General features: G+C 41.0%; 1 protein-coding gene across 1 annotated transcript in view; it reads left to right on the plus strand.

Annotated features, from left to right (window-relative positions):
* Positions 1 to 19,448, plus strand: part of MARCHF1 (membrane associated ring-CH-type finger 1) — a 431,151-nt gene that overhangs the window by 221,015 nt on the left and 190,688 nt on the right. The window contains 4 exon segments of the mRNA XM_045295763.1: positions 15,902 to 15,981; positions 16,233 to 16,346; positions 16,348 to 16,921; positions 16,923 to 16,993. Of these exon segments, the coding sequence (XP_045151698.1) occupies positions 15,902 to 15,981; positions 16,233 to 16,346; positions 16,348 to 16,921; positions 16,923 to 16,993 (839 nt within the window).

The raw sequence follows: 19,448 nt of genomic DNA on the forward strand, positions 1-19,448 counted from the left end.
CGGAAGTCGAAGCGTGAAGTGGCGAGGGTTCACTGTACAACTACAAAATCCTGGAAAATCATCCAGACCAGCCGGTATAGGGACAACAGCATAGGATGCTATCTTCCAAATGTGGGGCTCCAGCCCAGGTCCTTGGGACCTCTATATGATCCTACAGCCCACCCTATGCCTGTGGGATCTAAGGTCATAGTCTCACCATGGCCTCGGGCAGATAGTATTTTGTTTTTGTATGATTTTATATCTTGAGAGGAGAATTAACCCCAGACAACAGGTATGAAGGAGATGGAAGAATGAGACAGGAAAAGGCAGATCAAAGAAAAGGGGGTAGTAGAAAAGTCAATGCTATGTCAAGAAAAAAAAAATGATTTTTAGTCTCAATTAAGGAATTGCTCTCCTTAAGAAGAGGGGTTGGGTGAATTTGTTTTCTGGGGTTAGCTTAAGAGTTGCCTGGGATGATATTTCCCCGACACTTTGGGGTACACTTGAGCCCAGGTTTTTGCAGGGGGTCCTTGGTAGTTGACTGAACTAGGTCTGCCATTTGCTTTTATGAAGGCTTACAGTGTAGTTAACAAAACCACTGTGTCTACATCCTTATAATTACCAGGGCCCAGTAATACTGGTGACTCACCAAACCCAGTAATTGTAAGCTATAGCTCTCTAGAAATCATCACCACCCCTCTTAATCTCAGCAAAGGGTTTCTTATTACATCTGAACCTGCTCCTAGTCCTGTTTGATCGATCTTCGGTCTATCACTATTTCTGGTACCAAGAGTCCCCATTATTGCTCCTCCTACAGAAAAATACAGATAAGAATGTTGGTACAAGTGAGATATATGACAAGTTTCCCAGGAATCAGACAGAGGGAGCAGGCAAACTAAGACAAGGATAGCAGGAAAGTCAATTTAAAAGAAGCATATTAAGGGACATGAATGTTATGGAATGCCTGAGAAATATCCAGGATTTATCTCGGAATGGCCCGCCTAAGAGACAGGGGGCTATTTCATTAGCCATGGGCTCCTGGCTCCCATTTTCATTAAGTTTTTCCCCTAGAGATGTTAACTTTCTCCCCTTCAGGCGAAGTGGAGTGGGGTCTTAAGGAATCATGAGCAGAAAGTGGGTGCTAAGTGGTGTTCACATCAGACAGGACGGTCACTGTGAAGTTATTCAAATCTCACAAGAACTATTCATCACCGCTTCAGACAAAGTCAGAAGTTGACTGAGGGAAACTAATTCAAGTCACCAGGGAAGACGTCCTGAAAGGATTCTGTCAAAGTAGCTTGTGTAATAGGAAGGTTGTCCACTGCTTCATAGAATGCTTCCTATTTATTTTCTCGGGAAACAGAGCTTGTGCAATATTTTCTGATCTCAGTCTTCAATGTAAGAAAAGCTTGTCTTGGGTATTATGTGTATCAATAGGAGAGAATAGTTGTTTCTGTGGCAATTATAATTTAAATCCAGTCCTATACCCTTCCAGCTGATCATTATTGCCCTATTACTGTTCTCGATTGTCTGTTTCAACAGAAAATCTGTGCTGGCTTAGTTGGCCTCCTTCCCCACTGTCTTTCTCAAGATAGGCCAGACGACCTCATTAGTTGCAGCTTCCTTTTACCCTGCTCAAAGAATCCAGCCTTGTTCTAAGTAGAAATTACCAAAGTTAGATTTGTTTTTTCTTCCAAAGTCGTTATGTACACCAAGTGGAAAATCATAAAAAACCCACCTCTTTGATATTTTGTATGTCTGTCCTGCGTATTTCTTTATCCATATGTTTATTACACAGGGCTGTTGGCTAGTCAGCAAGCTCGTTTATGTCTTTCTCTTCATTTTGTAATCAGCCCGCAGTGCAGTTTCTTAAGAATCCCACATGAACCTCAGCATGTAGAGATATAAACTTTGCACAATGTTTGAAACTACACATAAGTGGCTACTTCCTCCAAAGTGGGCAACCAATTCCTCCTTTGTTGTCTGTTCTTAGTCTAGAAGCTGTGCTGAAGCCTGTCCATCTTGGGTGACCCTGCTGGCATTTGAAACACCAGCGACAGAGCTATCAGGATCACAGGACACACAAACCACCAGTTTGTCCAGTTAGACAAACTGACAGACAGTGGTGCAGTATGACAAGCTGATAGAATGTTTCTGAGTGGAAAGGATGGTAAGACTTTGTCTTACACACTTTGGGCATATTGTCTGGAGAGCCCAGTCCCAGGAAAGTGACATCATGCTTGGTCATGTGGAGGGGCAGCAGAAAAGAAAAGTCCCTCGAGGAGATGGGTGGACACCGTGGCTGCAGCAATGGGCTCAGGCGTAGGGACAGGTGTGAAGATGGTGCAGGACCAGGCAGGGTTTCGTTCTGTTGTGCACATATTAGCAACAGCAAAGTTTGCACAACGTGGAGGAAAAATCCGTATGATTTTCTAAAGTAATCCCAGTCTTCATCGTGCTCTTGGACCTCCATTTTTTCTCCCCAAAGGGCCTTAGCTTCCATCAGTTCAGAGCTCAATCATAGTCACTCTTTCTGGGTTTCTTCTGTGTTGACAATTCTGCGTCCAGATTCTTAGCAGACTTGTTGCTAAAGTGCACCCTGCTGGTGAACCCAATGACCAGCTTTCTTGTTAGACCGTCAAGCAGGAGTCAGCCTTTCTGACTCATATCCGTTTCCAAGGCCACTGCCTGACATTTGGGCTGGGGAGTCTTTTCTGTGACTTTCAACCAGAAAGTCACATTGACTTTAACCTTGGTGACCTCTGACTCTTTCCCAGGCAAGTAATTTCAGTTACCTTAAGAAACCCACAAAGATCCAAGAATTCCTTCGCCCCATGTCAAGCCAAGAGTCTAGGGAAAATAGTATCCATCCACCTCAGTCGTCTCTTCCCTATCATACAGGTGCGGAGGACCAAACCCATGCTCTCAGTCCACCTACCCCCCCCTCCACCCCACCCCACCCCACCCCCAAGCATATCCTAGGGAGTCTTCCATAAGCCATGTCCTCATCACGACATCCCCTTAAGCATGCTCAGCCCATGATGTGGAATAGGGAGTAAGACGTAGGAGTCTAACCTTTTGTTCTAATCTTCCTATTCCATCCTTCAGCAGCAAGCAATAGTGATCAGAAAGAGATTCTGCCTATACACTGGGAGTTACCCTAATTCATAATCTCCAAGGGCCCTGGTTGCATAGTGGGCTATATACTGGGCTGCAATTGGCAAGGTCAGCAGTTCAAAACCACCAGCTGCTCTGTGGGAGAAACAAGAGTCTGTCAATTCCTTAAAGGTTTACAGTCCACTGTCTTCTATAGGGTTGCCATGAGTTGGAATCAACTCAATGGCAGTGAGTTTGAATTTGATCACCCTGTTCTATGTTGTTATTGTGTGCCTTCGAGTTGATAAGTGTGGTAGTTACATAATCTCCTGTCAGCTTGTTAAATAGAGTAACAGAGTGGAATCTAGCCTGTCAATTGGGTCACAGCCTGATGGTACCTCCTTGTGGGTATGGCCTTCTCAGAAGGAGGGTCCTGGGAACCTCCCTCTCTCTCTGCTTTCACCTTCCAGTTCACAAGCCACGTGGAGCCATGCTGATGGCGTCCAGAACCCTGAAGATAACTTCACTGCCATTGGATCTATAAGATTTTTGTACCCACCAGCCTGTGATCTTCCTGCATTCTGCATCAGTGTGTGTGCTGTGGGAGTCTGAGGAGGAATTTATGGATTAGTATCAGAATTATGGAGTAGTATCGGACTTATGGACTTGCTCTGGACTGGACTGGGATGTTTGCTTGATATATAAATAGTCTTTGATATAAAGCTCTCTCTTGCACATCTATCAGTGTCTCTGGATTTGTTCCTCTAGTCAACCTGGCCTACTAAAATAAGGTTGTACTAAAGCTGTTCAAAAAAGCAGGTTCTCTTCTAAATAAACAGAAGTAAGAATGGGAACTCAGAAACGGTTTTCTCTCTCAATAATATTATCTCAGTGTGGTCTCAAAAAAAATCAAATATGAAAGCCGAAGTAGGACAGTGTCCCCTTTGGTCTAAAGCAAGGATTCTTTACCTTGGTTACACAATATAGTCATTTGGGAAATTTTTAGGGAATGATAACCAAGTCATTAGCCATGGGCTCCAACCCCAGCAATTTTAGAGTCAGGCCTGGCACAGAAAATTTTAGAAAGCTTCCCAGGTGATTTTTGACATTTAATTGGAGTGCAAAATCACTACCCGAGTGCCATTGTGAATCTTCTCCCTAAACAAAGGAATAGCATTGAATCCGCACTGAGGGGTTTCAAGATGAGTGTCTTCATACAATCCTTGGACACTACAAATGAATGATCTGATCGAGAAATTCATGTATTCTTCCTTTGTTGTACATGTGCATTACTGTATTTAATTGAAAGGGGAAGGAAAACTTAAAAGGGTTAAATAATAATATTTTATTCCTTAAACGCTTGATAGAAAAAATAATAAATGAAATTCTTGACTCTTGCTCTTAGTAGCTTTCATGAATGGCATCATCATTAGCATGACTCATGTATTATTTGTGTTGTTTTTAAAATTAAAGATTTTAAGTATTACTGAGGTGTATAGGAGCCCTCGTGGTGTACTGGGTTTCAAGTTGGGCTGCGATCCACAAGGTCAGCGGTTCAAAACCACCAGCTGCTCCTCAGGAGAAAGATGGGGCTTTCTACTCCCACAGAGTCGCAGTCTCAGAAACTCAAGAAGGGGCAGTTCTAACCTGCTTTGGGTCCCCATGAGTTGGAATGAACTCAATAGCAATGAGTTTGGTTACATGTCCCACAATCCCACCTCCATGACATTATCAGCACTCCTCGTTACATGCACATTAACACAGAATTTCCTATGAGAAGGTGAAAAAGTACATATCATAAATGCATTATTAATTAAAGGATGAGCTTTAAAGTGCCTTTTTTTTACTTAAAGTAAGTCTTATAAAGGTGTGTGTCAGAGAGGGAGAATGTGAATGCCTGGGCATGTTGTGCATTTCATTCTTTTAACGGCTTATTATTTCAATGTAAATAATTAATGAACATTTGACTTGTTTCCAGTTTCTGGCTATTACAAACAATGCTCTAGTAGACATTCTTGTAAATATGTCTTTGGGCAATTGTGCAAGTGTTTTAGCAAAATTAATTCTTATGAGTAGAATTTCTGACTTCAAAGACATAGACATTTTCTATTTTAATAGAATTTCCTAATTGCCCTCCAGATAAGTTGTCCCAATTTACACTTAATTCAACAAAGTATCACAGTGCTTGCTTTTCCGACTGTGGCAGCACTGGGTATGGCAGTCTTTCGAAAGTGTGCAGACCTGAAAAATGAAATTGATACCATTTTCAACGTAATTTGTACTTCTTTGCTTATTGATATTGAACATAATTAATACATGGATTTATCGGTAAACCGTCTGTGTATTTACTCACTTTTCTTTGAGGTAATTCAAATTTTTGTTTTGTTTTTCATTTGGGAGGGGTCTCTGAACACTAGAGAAGTTAGCTGTTTAATCATACACACTTGGAAATGCGGCATTATTGATCTTTTGTACTTTAGAGGAACTGGTGGTTTGGGTGTGAGCGTATTTGTCTTCTTTATAAACTAGGGTTGCTTCTCTTTTTGAATCATTATGTTTATAACATTTTGTCTATATTAAAATTTTGTCTAGTGTCAGCATAAGAAATTCCCTACACAATATATCAAACATATTTAATTATCATTCATTCTCGTACTGTAGAAAACCTGGTGGCATAGTGGGTTGGGCTGCTTGCTAATTGTACAGTTAGCTGTTTGAAACCACCAGCCCGTCACTCACTGTAAAAAGGATGAGGCTTCCTACTCCCGTAAGATTTACAGGAGCAGTTCTACTCGGTCCTGCATGGTTGCTATGCGTCAGAACCTATGGCAGTGAGCTTCGGCATACTTTTGTGGTGTAATCTATCAGAGTAACATATTTACTTATTTAAAATATTATTTTAGTCCAAGCAATAAGGTAGGGTTTTAGCTTTACCTTTTAAAGATGGCTAGTCATTTTTTCCCAATGCTAGTCATTCAATAACCTAGCTTTTACTACTGATCTAAAGGCAATGTCCTTATATTCTACATGTATTTCCAGGTAGTATCAGATATGCGTCTCTTCCTTGGCCTCAGATATTCATCTAATTCATGGAGATTCATGTTACATTTCAACACTTGGTAAGGATATAATATAAACCCTACTTCCTCTTACCTTTATATTTATTTTCCATCATTTCCTATCTTGCTCTCCATTAGCCATTACAACACTTCTAATAGCTCCCATAATAGTAAATATCCTCTCTCCCCATGGCTTTTGCACATACTTCTCCCTGCCTTAATTTACTCGAACTCCCTCTTAGAGCTCGTGTCTTCTTCTCCAGCTGGATTACGTCGAATCCCCACTGCACTCAACATTAAGTGCTCTTCGCCAACACACACACTACTGGGACATACCAGGGTACGTTGTGATTGCTGTTTGGTATTTGCAAGTTGGCTGTGACAGCAAGTGAGACGAGATACAGCAGAACAAAGGCCTGCCAAGTTCTTCATTATCTTCACAATCATCTTTGAACCCATAGTGTCAGCCCTTTTGTAAATCCATCTCATTGAGGTTTTTCTTCTTTTTTGCTGACCAACCATGACTCCCTTCTGCAAGGATTGGTCACCTCCCAGTAATATCCAAGTTCATGAGATGAAGACTTATCATCCAAGGTTTCTGGCCATACTCCTTTCAGAACAGATTTTTTTATTGTTCTGGTGGTCCATAGTTGATTTAGCTATTTTACAGCATCATAATTTAAAGGCACCAATTAGCTTTCAAATGTATATGAGGCAACTGAAAAAAATTATGACTTAAGTCAGTGCACCTTCACCCTTGTCAAAGACTCAGTTCTCTAGAGATGCAAAATCAGTGTATGTATGTTCATATTGTGTGAGTTTCACATCAAGAAAATGGCTCACACAGTTGGAAAAGTGGGCAAGTTCCTAGTTTGGGCACATAGCAAGCTCATGGGTTAGATGTTAAGAAAGAGGCTTCTCCTGATTAATAAACTGAAGAGGCTGTTAAACCCAAGTTCAGCAAAAGGATGGCAGGCTTATGGCTGCAGAGGCAAAATAATTCAAGATAAGCAAGTCAGCAGGCCACCAGTGCCTCCCAAGATCAATAGACAATATGACAGGTCATTAGCTGAAGTCCAAAGAACTGGAGGTTAATGAACCAGATGCAGGATCTAGACCCAGCAAAAGCAAATGTGCCTTCGGATTGTGTCCGCTTATTTATGGAAGCAGGCCACCTTCCCAAGGAAACATCCCTTCAGTTGTTTGACTGCTGTTGAAGGTCTTATTATGGGAGGTCTTATTACCGAAGTAATAAGGTGTTAATACTGATTGCATCATGGGAGATTACTGGGTCATGCCTGTCAAACTGAGAACCCTGGCCCAGCCAAGGAGATATAAAATCTTAACTATCACAGTCCTCAAAATGGTATATTTGCTTTTAACACTCGGAAGTGGTCTTTGTCTGAAGAGCTGCACAATTCAATAAGTCATTGGATTTTTGTGTTGTTGTTTGGCTGATATTTCCAAGGACACTGATTGTGGGCCCAAGTAAAATGAAATCCTTAGCAACTTCAATAGATTCCATTTATCCTGATGTTAGAGGATCCCTGGTGGAACAGTGGCAACAGTGCTATGCTGCTAGCCAAAATGCTGGTGATTCTAATACGTATGGCACTCTGCTGGAAAAAGATGAGCCAGTCTTCATCAGTAAAACTGTATAACCTTGGAAACCTGATGGGGCAGTTCCACTCCATCCTATAGGGTCTCTATATCAGAATCAACTCAATAGAAAAGGATTGTCATTCTTTTGATTATTTGTTGTAAGCACTTTTTTAAGGTACAATCCATACAGAAAACTATAATCCCCGATACTCATTAGTAAGTACTTCAAGTTCGCTTCATTTGCAGCAAGCAAACTGTGTCAGCTGTGCTTCACAGATTATTAATAAGCCTTCTTACGACCTGATGCCACCTTCCTCTTTGTGGTGTCTAACTGCCCGGGTTATTTGCTCAGCATGCAGATTGACTGTGTATGGTTGAAGGATACACACCTTTCCCGATTTTAAACCATATATTAGTCATTTGTCCTGTTTAAACAACCCCCCCTTAGTCGATGCACAGTTTCCTCATGAGTACAATTAATTTTCTGGAATTCTGTTCTACAAACTATTATTCATAATTTCTTAGAATCCACACAACCAAATGTCTGCATAATCAATAAAACAGAAGTAAACATCTTTCTGGTATGCTTCATTTTTTACCAAGATCCATCTGACATCAGTAATGATGATATTCTCATTCCACGTCAATTTGAATCCATGTTTGAATTTCTGCCCGCTCCCTGTAGAAGTGCTGCTGCAACCATTTTAAAATTATCTTCCACAAAATTCTATTGCATGTGCCATCAGAGATATTTTTCAAGTTTTTCACATTTTGTTCAACTACTTTTCTTTGAAATGGGCACACGTGGGATTTCTGCCAGTCTGTTGGCCAAGAAGCAGCCTTTGAAGTCTTTGGCACAGACAGGAGAGTGCCTCCGTTTCTGTTGACATTCCCTCAAACCCTGGGGTCTTGTTTTAACCCAATGATCTCAGTGTGGTTTGGACTGTGTTCTTCAGTACAATTCATTCTTGATCATATTCTACCTCTTAAGATAGTTAAATATCAACTAATTTTATTTTGTAGCATGACTGTGTGTATTCCTTCTCTTTTCTTTTGATGCTTCCTGCATTATTCAGTGTTTTAGCCATAAAATCTTTCACTATTGCAACCCAAGACTTGACTTATTTCTTCAATCCCTTCAGCTTGATAAATTCTGAGCATTTCTTCCCTTTTGACTTTATATCTCAAGGTTTTTGTATATTTTAATATAATTGTCTTCTTCAGCTGCCCTTTGGATCCATCTGTTCAGCTCTATCAGATTGTATTTTTTTTTAATCATTTTATTGGGGGCTCACACCATTCTTCTCACAATCCATACATGCATCCATTGTGTCAAGCACATCTGTACATTTGTTGCCATCATCATTCTCAAAGCATTTGCCTTCTACTTGAGCCCTTAATATCAGCTCCTCATTTTCCCCCTCCCTCCCCCACTCCCCCTCACGAACCTTTGATACTTTATCATAAATTGTTATTTTGTCATATCTTACATTATCCGACGTCTCCTTTCTCCCACTTTTCTGTTGTCCATCCCCCACGGAGGATGTTATATGTTGATCCTTGTAATCGGTTCCCCCTTTCTACCCCACCTTCCCCCCACCCTCCAGGTTGTATTTTTAAAAGCCCACACTCACAACCAAAGGGTCAACTCGGTTAGATTAAAAGTTCCTGTTTGCTTATATATCTACTCCCCTAATCAGGGAGTTCCTTCCTGGTATTGTCTATTTATCCCCACAACCCAGTATAGTATCTATTACACCATACATCTAATTCAACTTTGTAGAAAAGGTGAATCAAAGTGACCCAACATAGGAGTTATTTTATTCCAATGGATTTGCATAATAACGGTCTGTGGGTCCAATAAGTCTCCGTCTTAGTCCAGGTGCTATCTTATTTGAAAATAGGTAATTTATCAGGGAGGTGATCTAAGGAATAACAAGTAAGAAAGAGAATGATGGCAAGTCAGTAAAGTATGTGTACCCGAGCTGACACACGTGGGCTGGTATGCTGCTCAGGCCTCTGAGAAAAGCCCGAGGGTCACTTCAGCATTGTCCCTCTGCAGATGAAGAAGTTGGGGCAACTCTGCGCTGACTCCAGTCCACAGAGTGTCTTCAGGGGTGTTAATCACCCCACATTTTTGTGCTTCTGTGTCACTTTATAAAGGCACTCTCCTGTCAGGCAGAAGCCCTGATGGGAGAAGCAGTTTGTGTTGCAGATGGACATCAGCAGCATCGACGGCAATAGCTTGCCAGAACTGACCATGTATAAACTGTCATGGGACATAAGCTATTTAAAGATAGTTATGGCAAGAAGGAATGAGTTCTGCTCTGTTCAGAACATGTAATGGTTGTCGTCCTGAAAACCACTTGATTCAGTGTCTTGATGGACCAAAAAGTCTCAATGAAATCTTGCATGTTTTTAATGTCCTGCATTGTTCATTAATAAAAACGTTTCCCGTGTAGAAACATATATTTGCTCAGACCTTGAGATTGTAGAATTTGTCCTCTTATGATTATGGGTACTTATAATATTTTTGCTTATGTAGCCCGATTGGCTATGAAATATCATTAAACAGCCATAGATATCTCTTTTGATGCTCAAGACAGTGTAATTCGCAACAATGATAACATCCACTTATTAATATAACATCAAAAATATTAGGTCCATTTTGGAACTACATTACTATTTCAAAAAGGAGAGTTAGCAGTCACGTCAAAGATGTCCTTTATTCAGCGCCTACTGTGCTCAGAGCTGCCTGATTGCCACATTGGAAGCACACAGAATATGAGCTGCGCCGAAACTTGCTGTTTACTTAGAGAGAAGAAATTCTCATATTTCATAAAGATTAGCTATTTGTATGCTCCATAAATGCAAAGTTAATTGATATAAATCAATAGTGTGTGTGTGTGTGTGTGTGTGTGTGTATGAAAGAGAGAGACTGGTGGCACTGTGCCTTAGTTATTGGACTGCTAACTGCAAGATTAATAGTTAAAACACACCAGCTTCTCCATGAGAAAAAAATGAGGCTGTGTGCTTCTGCACAGATTTACAGGCTCTGAAACTCCACATAGGTTTCTTATGAGTCAGAGTCAGCTCAATGACAGTGGGTTTGTTGTGTGTGTGTGTGTGTGTGTGTGTGTGTGTGTGTGTGTGAATTTTTATAGAGATGTTCAGTAAATTAATCGAGTTTGGAGATGAAACAATACACAGTGTTCATGGTTTAGTGGATAATGCTCAGGAAAGTGTACATGGGACACTTGTAGCTGTATGGACGGGTATCCGAGTGTGTCGCGGGTAGCATCCTTCATCTAGGCACACTGGAATAGTTTTAATCACTTACTTACTATTTCCTGTTTACCTTTTAAGCCATGTTAAGTGTTACCTCCTACAACAGTTTTCTATGGTTGCTGTAAAAAATTGCCACGGATTTAGTAGTCAACAACATGAAAACATTATCTCATCTTTTGGAGGTGAGGAATCTGACATGGTTTCACTAAACTAAAAATCAAGGTGTAAGCAGGGGTAAATTCCTACTGAGGTTTGGGGACAATTCTATTTCCTTGTCTATTCCAGTTTATAGATGCCACCTGAATTTCTTGACTCAAGTACCCTTAATTCATCTTCAAAGCCGGCAACATAACATCTCCTCTCTGACCATCTCTCTGCTGCCTTCCTCTTATAAAATCCATTTGTGGTTGCATTAGCCTGATTTTAGACAATCCAGAATAATTTCCTTACCTCACAATCCTTACGTCTGTAAAGTCCCTTTAGCATGTACAGTAACGTCTTCACAGGGTCCAGGGATTAATAAGTGAACATCTTTATCAGTTAACTTCAAGTCATCTACGACTCAAGGCCACCCTAGAAGTGTCAGAGTAGAAGAGTGCGTCGCAGGGTTTTCTAGGGCTGGTTTTTTTCTGACGTAGATCACTGGGCTTTTCTTTATTTTATTGCCACTATTTTTAAATAAAGGGAACATCCATTAGTGGGATAAGGACCAGACAACTACAGAGGCCTGCATGCAAATGAGGCAGGGCATTAGCTGATAATGGTGTCCAAGAGTTTGCCGGTATACACAGCTTTCAAGCAGACATGAGAACTGTAAAAAGACTGCTCCATTGGTACTACGCATCACTAAGAAGCGCTGATGATCACATAGTTTCAGGGGAAGAGTTGGAGGAAATTATGCTAAGTGAAGTCAGCCAGTCTCAAAAGGCCAAGTACATGACTCCCCTGAAACTGGGAGTGTGCCTATAGACCCCACCACGGCACACCAAACCATGAGGGCAGCATCACCAAGCACAAGGAGGAACACATGAAAAGATTGCACTACAAGGCTGGACCCAACCAGAACCAACCTAGCCCTCTCCCTAGCAGTATGTGCAACAGAAAACGACACTAAGCCTACAGGTGTGGTGACGGGCTGGCATACCGCACCCACACGGAAGCAAACCGAGAAGGAAGAGGAGAAAGGGGCAGTCGGTCTGCACCCCATAGTGGCTCACCAAGCCTGGAGGACGACGTCCCTGCCAGAGCTGCTCAGACACAGAGAGGACTGCAGGGCCAACACCGTGCATGACATGTTGTCCCCTTACTGGAGCACAGTGAGACAGAGGATGATACGGGGGACACATGGGAGGTAGTGTGGTCTGAACACCACCCCCACCATTACCCCTGCAGCGGGGTGCAAATCAAGAAGAGAACATAGCAGATCAACAACTGGAGCAAAGCAAAGCCACAGATCCCCTAAAGAGACACACCCCCCCAAAAAAAAAAAATAGACTTCAGGCTAGGTGGAGCAGCTCCTGGAATTCCCACAGGACCAATGGGGAGGTAATCATAAAAGTCAGATGACAGACCTGGACTTATGTATGTTCCCCCACCACCACCGCCCCCTTTTATTTTTTTCAATCTTTTGTTTTCTTTTTGTTTGGTCTACGCCATTGTTGGTTTGCCTACTTACTTAAGACAGGCATGGGAAGTAAGCTCAAGGAGAAAGCAATGGGACCAACGGTCCCTGGAGGGAGAAGAGGGCAGGGGAAGGGTGTGGTGAGTAAACAACGCCATAGCAGGGGAACAGCTAGGGAATTCATATCAACAAGGAAGATACAGAGATCCTGGGGGTGTTGGAACAGCATTCTAGCTGAGAGGAAGTACTATGAGGCAGAAGTAGGGCAATTGTGATGGTGGGACAGAAGGAAGGTAAAAGGAAACAGGAATGATCTAGGAAGCAAAACTATGGATACTGGTATAAGCATATCTGTAAATATGTAAATACATTAATCCATTAATAGAGGGATTGGTCTATGTACATATATTTATATAGCAATACACCAAGGTAATGGATATCTGTTGATACCCTCCCTCAATACAAGAACGCTTTGTTCTAACAAACTATCATTCTGTGATGCTCACTTTTCAGCACAATCGCTGAAGACAAAATAGGTGCATAAGCAAATGTGATGAAGAAAGCTGATGGTGCCTGGCTATTAAAGGATATAGCATCTGGGGTCCTAAAGGCTTGAAGTAAAACAAGCCCACATGGAAGAAGCACACCAGTCTGTGTGATCCTGAGGTGTCATTGGGACTGGATAACGGGTATCAAAAGACTCATACAAGCAAACCATAATAAAGCATTGTTGAAAACAAGGAGGGTTGGAGCAGAGATACCCAAAGTCCATCTGTAGACAATGGAACACCCCCTCACAGAGGGCTCACAGGGAAGGGATGAGTCAACCAGGGTGCATTAAAGCACCCTTGAAACACAATATTCCTCTGGTTCCTGAGGCTTCCTCACCCCCTATTATCATGAGCCCAGTGCTGCTTCTCACTTCAGACTAGACTGGAGCATGTACACAGGTATAAATAAGAGATAGAGCTCACGACTTATGGAACCCAGGAACAGTAATGGGAATAGCGATACTAGGAAAGGGGTAGGGAGGAGGAGAGGAAGGGAGAACCAATCATAATGATCAACACATAACCACACACACCCCTCCAGTGGGAAGAGCAACAGAAACCATGGGTGAAGGGAGACAGCAGTAGGTGTGAGGTATGAAAATAATATTCATTTATAATCAATCGAGGGGTCACAAGGGTGGGGGCAGGGAGGGGGACAAAAGAGGAGCTGATACCATGGGCTCAATAGAAAGTAAATATCTGGAAAAGAATGATGGCAACATATGTACAGATGTTCCTGATAGAATTTATGCATGGATTGTAATAAGAGTTGTAAGGGCCCCTAATAAAATGATCTTTTAATAAAGAAACTCCCCAACCAAAAAAAAATTTTGAAAAGCTACAGTGTTTAGTATTGATTAATTAATTAAAGCTTTGTTCAAAATCAAAAACAAACAAACACTGTCCCATGAGCACAGTTGACAATAGATCAATATAACATAGTAAACAGTGAAAGTCCCAGAGTGGGATTGGAGACCAACCAGACTTTTCTTTAGAGGCACCTCTGAGTGGACTCGAACCTCCAAACTTTTGTCATTTGAGCAAATGAATCATTTGTTGGTCCTAAGGACTGTATGAACATTTGGGGGAGCCCATTATCCAGTGCACCACTCCTCCTCTTGAATATTTTACGGACTTCCGGAGTTAGAATTTACCTCTCTTTCTTACCTCTCAATCTGACAATTGTACAACTCTGTATTGGAAGTTGTATAATAATTTTAACATTTGCGGTAGACTTCCGGTTGTAGCCTTGGTGACTAGCTGGCATGGTTCATTTGTACAATCAGAAGGCCTGGATCTGGAGCCAGGACGCCGGTGGTTTCCTCCTCTGTGAAGCAGAAGCTGCATTGCCTGCTGTGATAAGAGAACAGAGATGGGAGTTAATTGTTGGTCCAAGTCTCTGTTCTACCATCTACTATGAGAAGCAGCCTCTGTTTCTCAGTTTCTTCACCTAAAACATGAAAGCACTGATATTGATTTTTAATTGTATTTACCAAATAAGTTACTTGCATTAATAATCCATATAATTTTAAATGCTTAGAAGAGTGAGTGGCATGTAATAGTTACTGAAAAGTATTACTTATTATTATTTTCCACTTGCCAAATTACTTTTTTCTGTTTTTTCTTATCTAGATCTTTTGCCAAATTGTTATAGGAATTTAAGGCATAATAGATTCAGGCTTAGCAAATGTTTAGCACATAGTAAACCCTGTGAATATATTCTAGTTTTTTTTTATTAACGTCATCTTTACCTATATTCAACACAAAAGGTTAGAGTAAAATAGAATGAAGATGATTTCATTGAAGGTAGGGGTTTATTGAAATGTACTGAACCTTGCATGAATAATCTTACTTATTTCATGTTCTCTCAGCCTCAAGGAGTCTTAGTGGTGCAGTGGTTAAATATGTGGCTGTTAAATCAATGGTCAGCTGTTCAAACCCAGCACCCACTTCTGGGGAGAGCAGTATAGTAATCTGCATCTGTAAAGATTACACTCTTAGAGCTCCTATGGTGTCCTATTCTGACCTATGGGGTCAGTCTGAATAAAATCAATCAATTTGCCAGAACGGTTTTGCTTCATTTTTTTCCCCTTAGCCTCAAGATGGTGACAGAGTTAAAAGATATAAAGGTCAATAATACTGCGATACATACATTTTATTTATTCAATAGAAAATAATAATAGCCATAGCTATAGACTTTTTAATATTACAAAATATTTTCAAATGTTATCATGCATAATTTTGATATGAATTAATGTGAACTCCAGACAGGATCACTGGCTGTTTGATTATTACCAGATCATTATCAGTATTTTTTATTCCAAAATCATCACCAATATCTCCAGACCATTAACATCCTTGTGACCTAAAACTCTCAGGTGCTACCCTTTTTGTCTTGAGACCAATCGAACCATTCCCCTCAAATGTTTACAGTAAGTAGAATTGAAAATGTAAAATCATCTTTCTCTCTCACAAATGAAGCAATAACAAAGTGGTACAGCCTCTCAGCTGTTCCAAGTTCCTCAAATAAGTTTTATTTTTGCAAACTGAACCTTCTTAACTTCCTGTATTCTGTGAGCTGAGTTATGAGCAACATGACTGGCAGCCACATTTGTTGTAACTTTCTAAATATGTGGAAAAAAAGCAAGATCTCGACTATGTACTACCTAAACCAAGATGCCAAAGTATCTAACTTGTTTCTCCAGGCCAGCAGTCCCACCTCAGGAGCCGCTCCCCGAAGCCAGTCGAGGTTGTCTGTCTGTCCATCCACTCAGGACATCTGCAGGTAAGTGCTGAGCAGATGACCTGTTCAACCTTTCTTTGAGGCCCGTTTTGTGTTCCTGATTTGTCGTCAAAGACTGTGCAGCTCTCAGACAGTTTGTCCTGGCTCCGTGTGTCTCCTTTACTTCATTCTCTCCGGTTTCCTTTGGTGTCTGCATCTCATCCGTGCTGTCATCTTTATCTTTCTCTCTCGTTGTGCTTCCATTGCGTTCCTCTCCTTTCCCGTTCTCCTCCTCCACCTGCTGGTTGGGCCAGATCTGCCATCTTGCATGACATGTCGGAGGAGGTACTTGAGCCCTGCACCCCTGTCATGGAGCTGAGCCGCACGAGGAAGGGGGCCTGTGAGAAGCCATTAACACAGAGGGCTAGAGGCAAAGAAAGGCCTCAGAGAGATCGAGCATGCGGCTCAACAAAGGAAAGGGCGAAGAAAGGACGTTCACCCTCAACTATCTAGCCCCGGATGGAGTGAACTTCTCACCACTTCTTCAGATTCATCTTCCACAGATGAGAGTCAATGGATTCAGGCTAAAAGAAGAGGCCAGGTTAAATTCAGACTTTCACGAAGAAGGAGAATAAATAATAATAATAAGCCTTGTGGGAACTTGGAAAGGACTTCCATGCCCAGCAGAGTTGAACTTGGTGACTTGAGGGCCAAAGACAGAAAGCCACAGGCGCAGATCCAATAGGAGAGCTGCTCTCTACGCCAACGAGGAGGAAAAGCCACAAGGCACCAAGAAAGTTTGCCCCTGCCCAGAGGATCCTTTGAGATTCCGAGAGTCTCAAGAATCCACGAAGGAAACAAAGGTAGATTTCTTGCAGGAGAGCCTCAATTCTTTCTTAGTCTCAGGCAAAATGAAACCATCGAGAGCAGCTGTCCAGAGAGTGATTCCAGCCCTGAAGTCTTAGAAGTTCACGGCGCTGGCCCTCCTGTGGACGGCACAGTGCTCCGGTCAGGCATTTTGTCAGAAGTCTCCTACCATCTACGATGTTGGGTCTGATCATTTAGAAGTATGCAGGTCAGTCACGATGGAGAAATATTTGATGTCGTGAAAAGTACTTTTTCTTGCTGAGTTATATATGTGTTGGACACCTACTCCCCAACCAGCTTGTGGATTCACACTTTTGTTTTATTGTGCATGGAGTGATAGCAAGAGAAGGGGGCTGTGAGCAAAGCAAGGCATTGGTATCCATGAGTCTGAAAGCTGTTGCAATGTATTTTTCACTTTCTTGTCCTTAGAATGACCTGTCTTAGGGTAAGAGGACAAAGAAACTATTTGGTTTTAGCTCCACTTGAGTTAAGACAAGAACAGTGGAAGAAATGTAAATGAGAGTGTGTGAAATGTTAGACCCTTCGATGCAAATAGAGCTGTTAGCCCCCTGGCAAAAAGCTATTCAAAACGTTGGTTGTTGCAGGTCAGAGTTTTGTATCAGGAAGATTTCCTCTGTAGTAGGTGCTAATTTGTTCTCCAACTAAGTCAGGGAAGAGGGTCAAGCCGGAAAGAGCATTGACATTCTAGTGGAAATGTGACAGCCTTCAAGGAAGAAAGCCACATTAGCTTCAGTGATAATCATATACTGAAGGGCTTCAAGGGGTAGGAATTTCATAACTTGTGAAAGTGCTTTTTTGCAAATTTTATCTAAAACATATATCTAAAAGAGGAGTGGGGAACCTTTTGCTTGCCAAGGCTTATTTGGATATTTATAACATCATTCACAGGCCATGTAAAATTATCAACTTAAAAACTAACCAGCTGTATTTGGTCAAACATTTCAGTAATTCACCTTTAATATGATTGCTGGAATTGCTTCTCTTTGGGTAAAGTGTGTGATATTAGCTGGTATTAAAAGACTGTCATGCTAATAAGAACTATAGGAATATGTGTATTGGTTGAATAAATGATATACTTTTAAATAAAATAAATGTTTAAATCTTCATATCACACCATACCATTTAAGTTGGTTGGATTTTGTCTGGAATGAAGTGAAGTTTTGTTTTCCAATATTTGATGGTTTGGGATTGTTTTTTTAAACCTTGAAAACAAGTCATACAAGTATTTTATGTGACTCGTCACTCACGTGACCCAGAGAATGTTGTCATTGTCCCCAGATTGTGGGTGAAGGAGAGAAACCAAACTCCATGGGTGCATAACATTAGAATGAGATGTTCCTCTGAAAATTCCAAAGATGAACATTCAAAAAAGTATCCATTTGTTTATTCTTTCAACAAAAACATTGACCAGGCATCTATTATGTATGCCTGATATTATTCTAGACATTGAAAATAGCACAGTACATAAGAATTGCATAGTTTCTACTGCTGTCAACCTTAAAGTCGAATGAGGGATGTATGCAGACACAAAATAGTTTGTTTCATAATTAATCTATGATTACAGTTGTGAAAATAGGAGTCAGAACTATGAGAAGAAATCTAACCTAACCCAATCTGGGATCAGAGCAGAAAGTCCTGAGGGAATGATGGGGGCACCAAGGTTACAAGGATGACACCAGTTCATCAAGAAAAGCAGGCACGAAAAAGCATCAAGGAAGACTGCTAACACCATGAGATCAGGGAAAGAAACAGACTTGAAAAGTCAGGGAATTCGTCGTGGGCAGGTTGTGGTGAGGGAAGAGATGGATTTTGAAAATGAAGGTGTGAAGTGGAATGAGGCTGGACTACTTGGGGCCTTATAAAACAGGCTAACATTTGTGAAAGCTATATTTAAGGCAGTGGTATTTAAAAGGGAGGTGGTACAATGTGCTTGTATTTCCATATACATTTCTTGTAATCTTTAAAAGATGGTTAAGTATGGCTGTACTGGAAGATTAGGCTAGTCAAACTACCACTTCTGTTTTCAGCCTAAGAAAGACCTACTTTCAACCAGATGTTGCCATTTCTTAAATCCAGCATCATTTAATGAAAGACAGTCAAAGAAGTTAATAGTGGGTTTTACAGTTCTTAGAGAACAAAAACAAGGCTTGCAATTAAGCAGTATTCTGGAAGGACGTTTTCAGACAATATATTTTTTGTTTTGTTTTTTATTAAAAGATCATTTTTGGGGGGCTCTTACAGCTCTTATAACAATTCATACATCAATTTTATCAAGCATATGTATACATATGTTGCCATTATTATTTCCTAAACATTTACTTTCTATTTGTGCTCTTGGTATCAGCTCCTCTTTTTTCCCTCCCTCCCACCCTCATGACCCCTTCATAAATTATAAATTATCGTTTTCATATCTTACATCAACCACTGTCTCCCTTCTCCCACAGTTTCTGTTGTTCGTCCCCCTAAGGGGTGGGGGGTAGTGATGTGTCCATCATTGTGATAGGTTCCCCTTTCCTCCGTTTCTCTCCTCATCTTACCCCTACCCTTCTGGCATTGCTACTCAGACAAAGTATTTAACCTAGACTTCTATCAGTGAACTTGAATTCAATGGAAACATCAGTATTGTTTCCTTTTTTTTTTTT

The sequence above is a fragment of the Echinops telfairi genome, unplaced genomic scaffold (genome assembly GCF_000313985.2).
Source record: "Echinops telfairi isolate 266 unplaced genomic scaffold, ASM31398v2 ScPeMD7_5868;HRSCAF=6743_0, whole genome shotgun sequence".
In the NCBI taxonomy this organism is placed as follows: domain Eukaryota; kingdom Metazoa; phylum Chordata; class Mammalia; order Afrosoricida; family Tenrecidae; genus Echinops; species Echinops telfairi.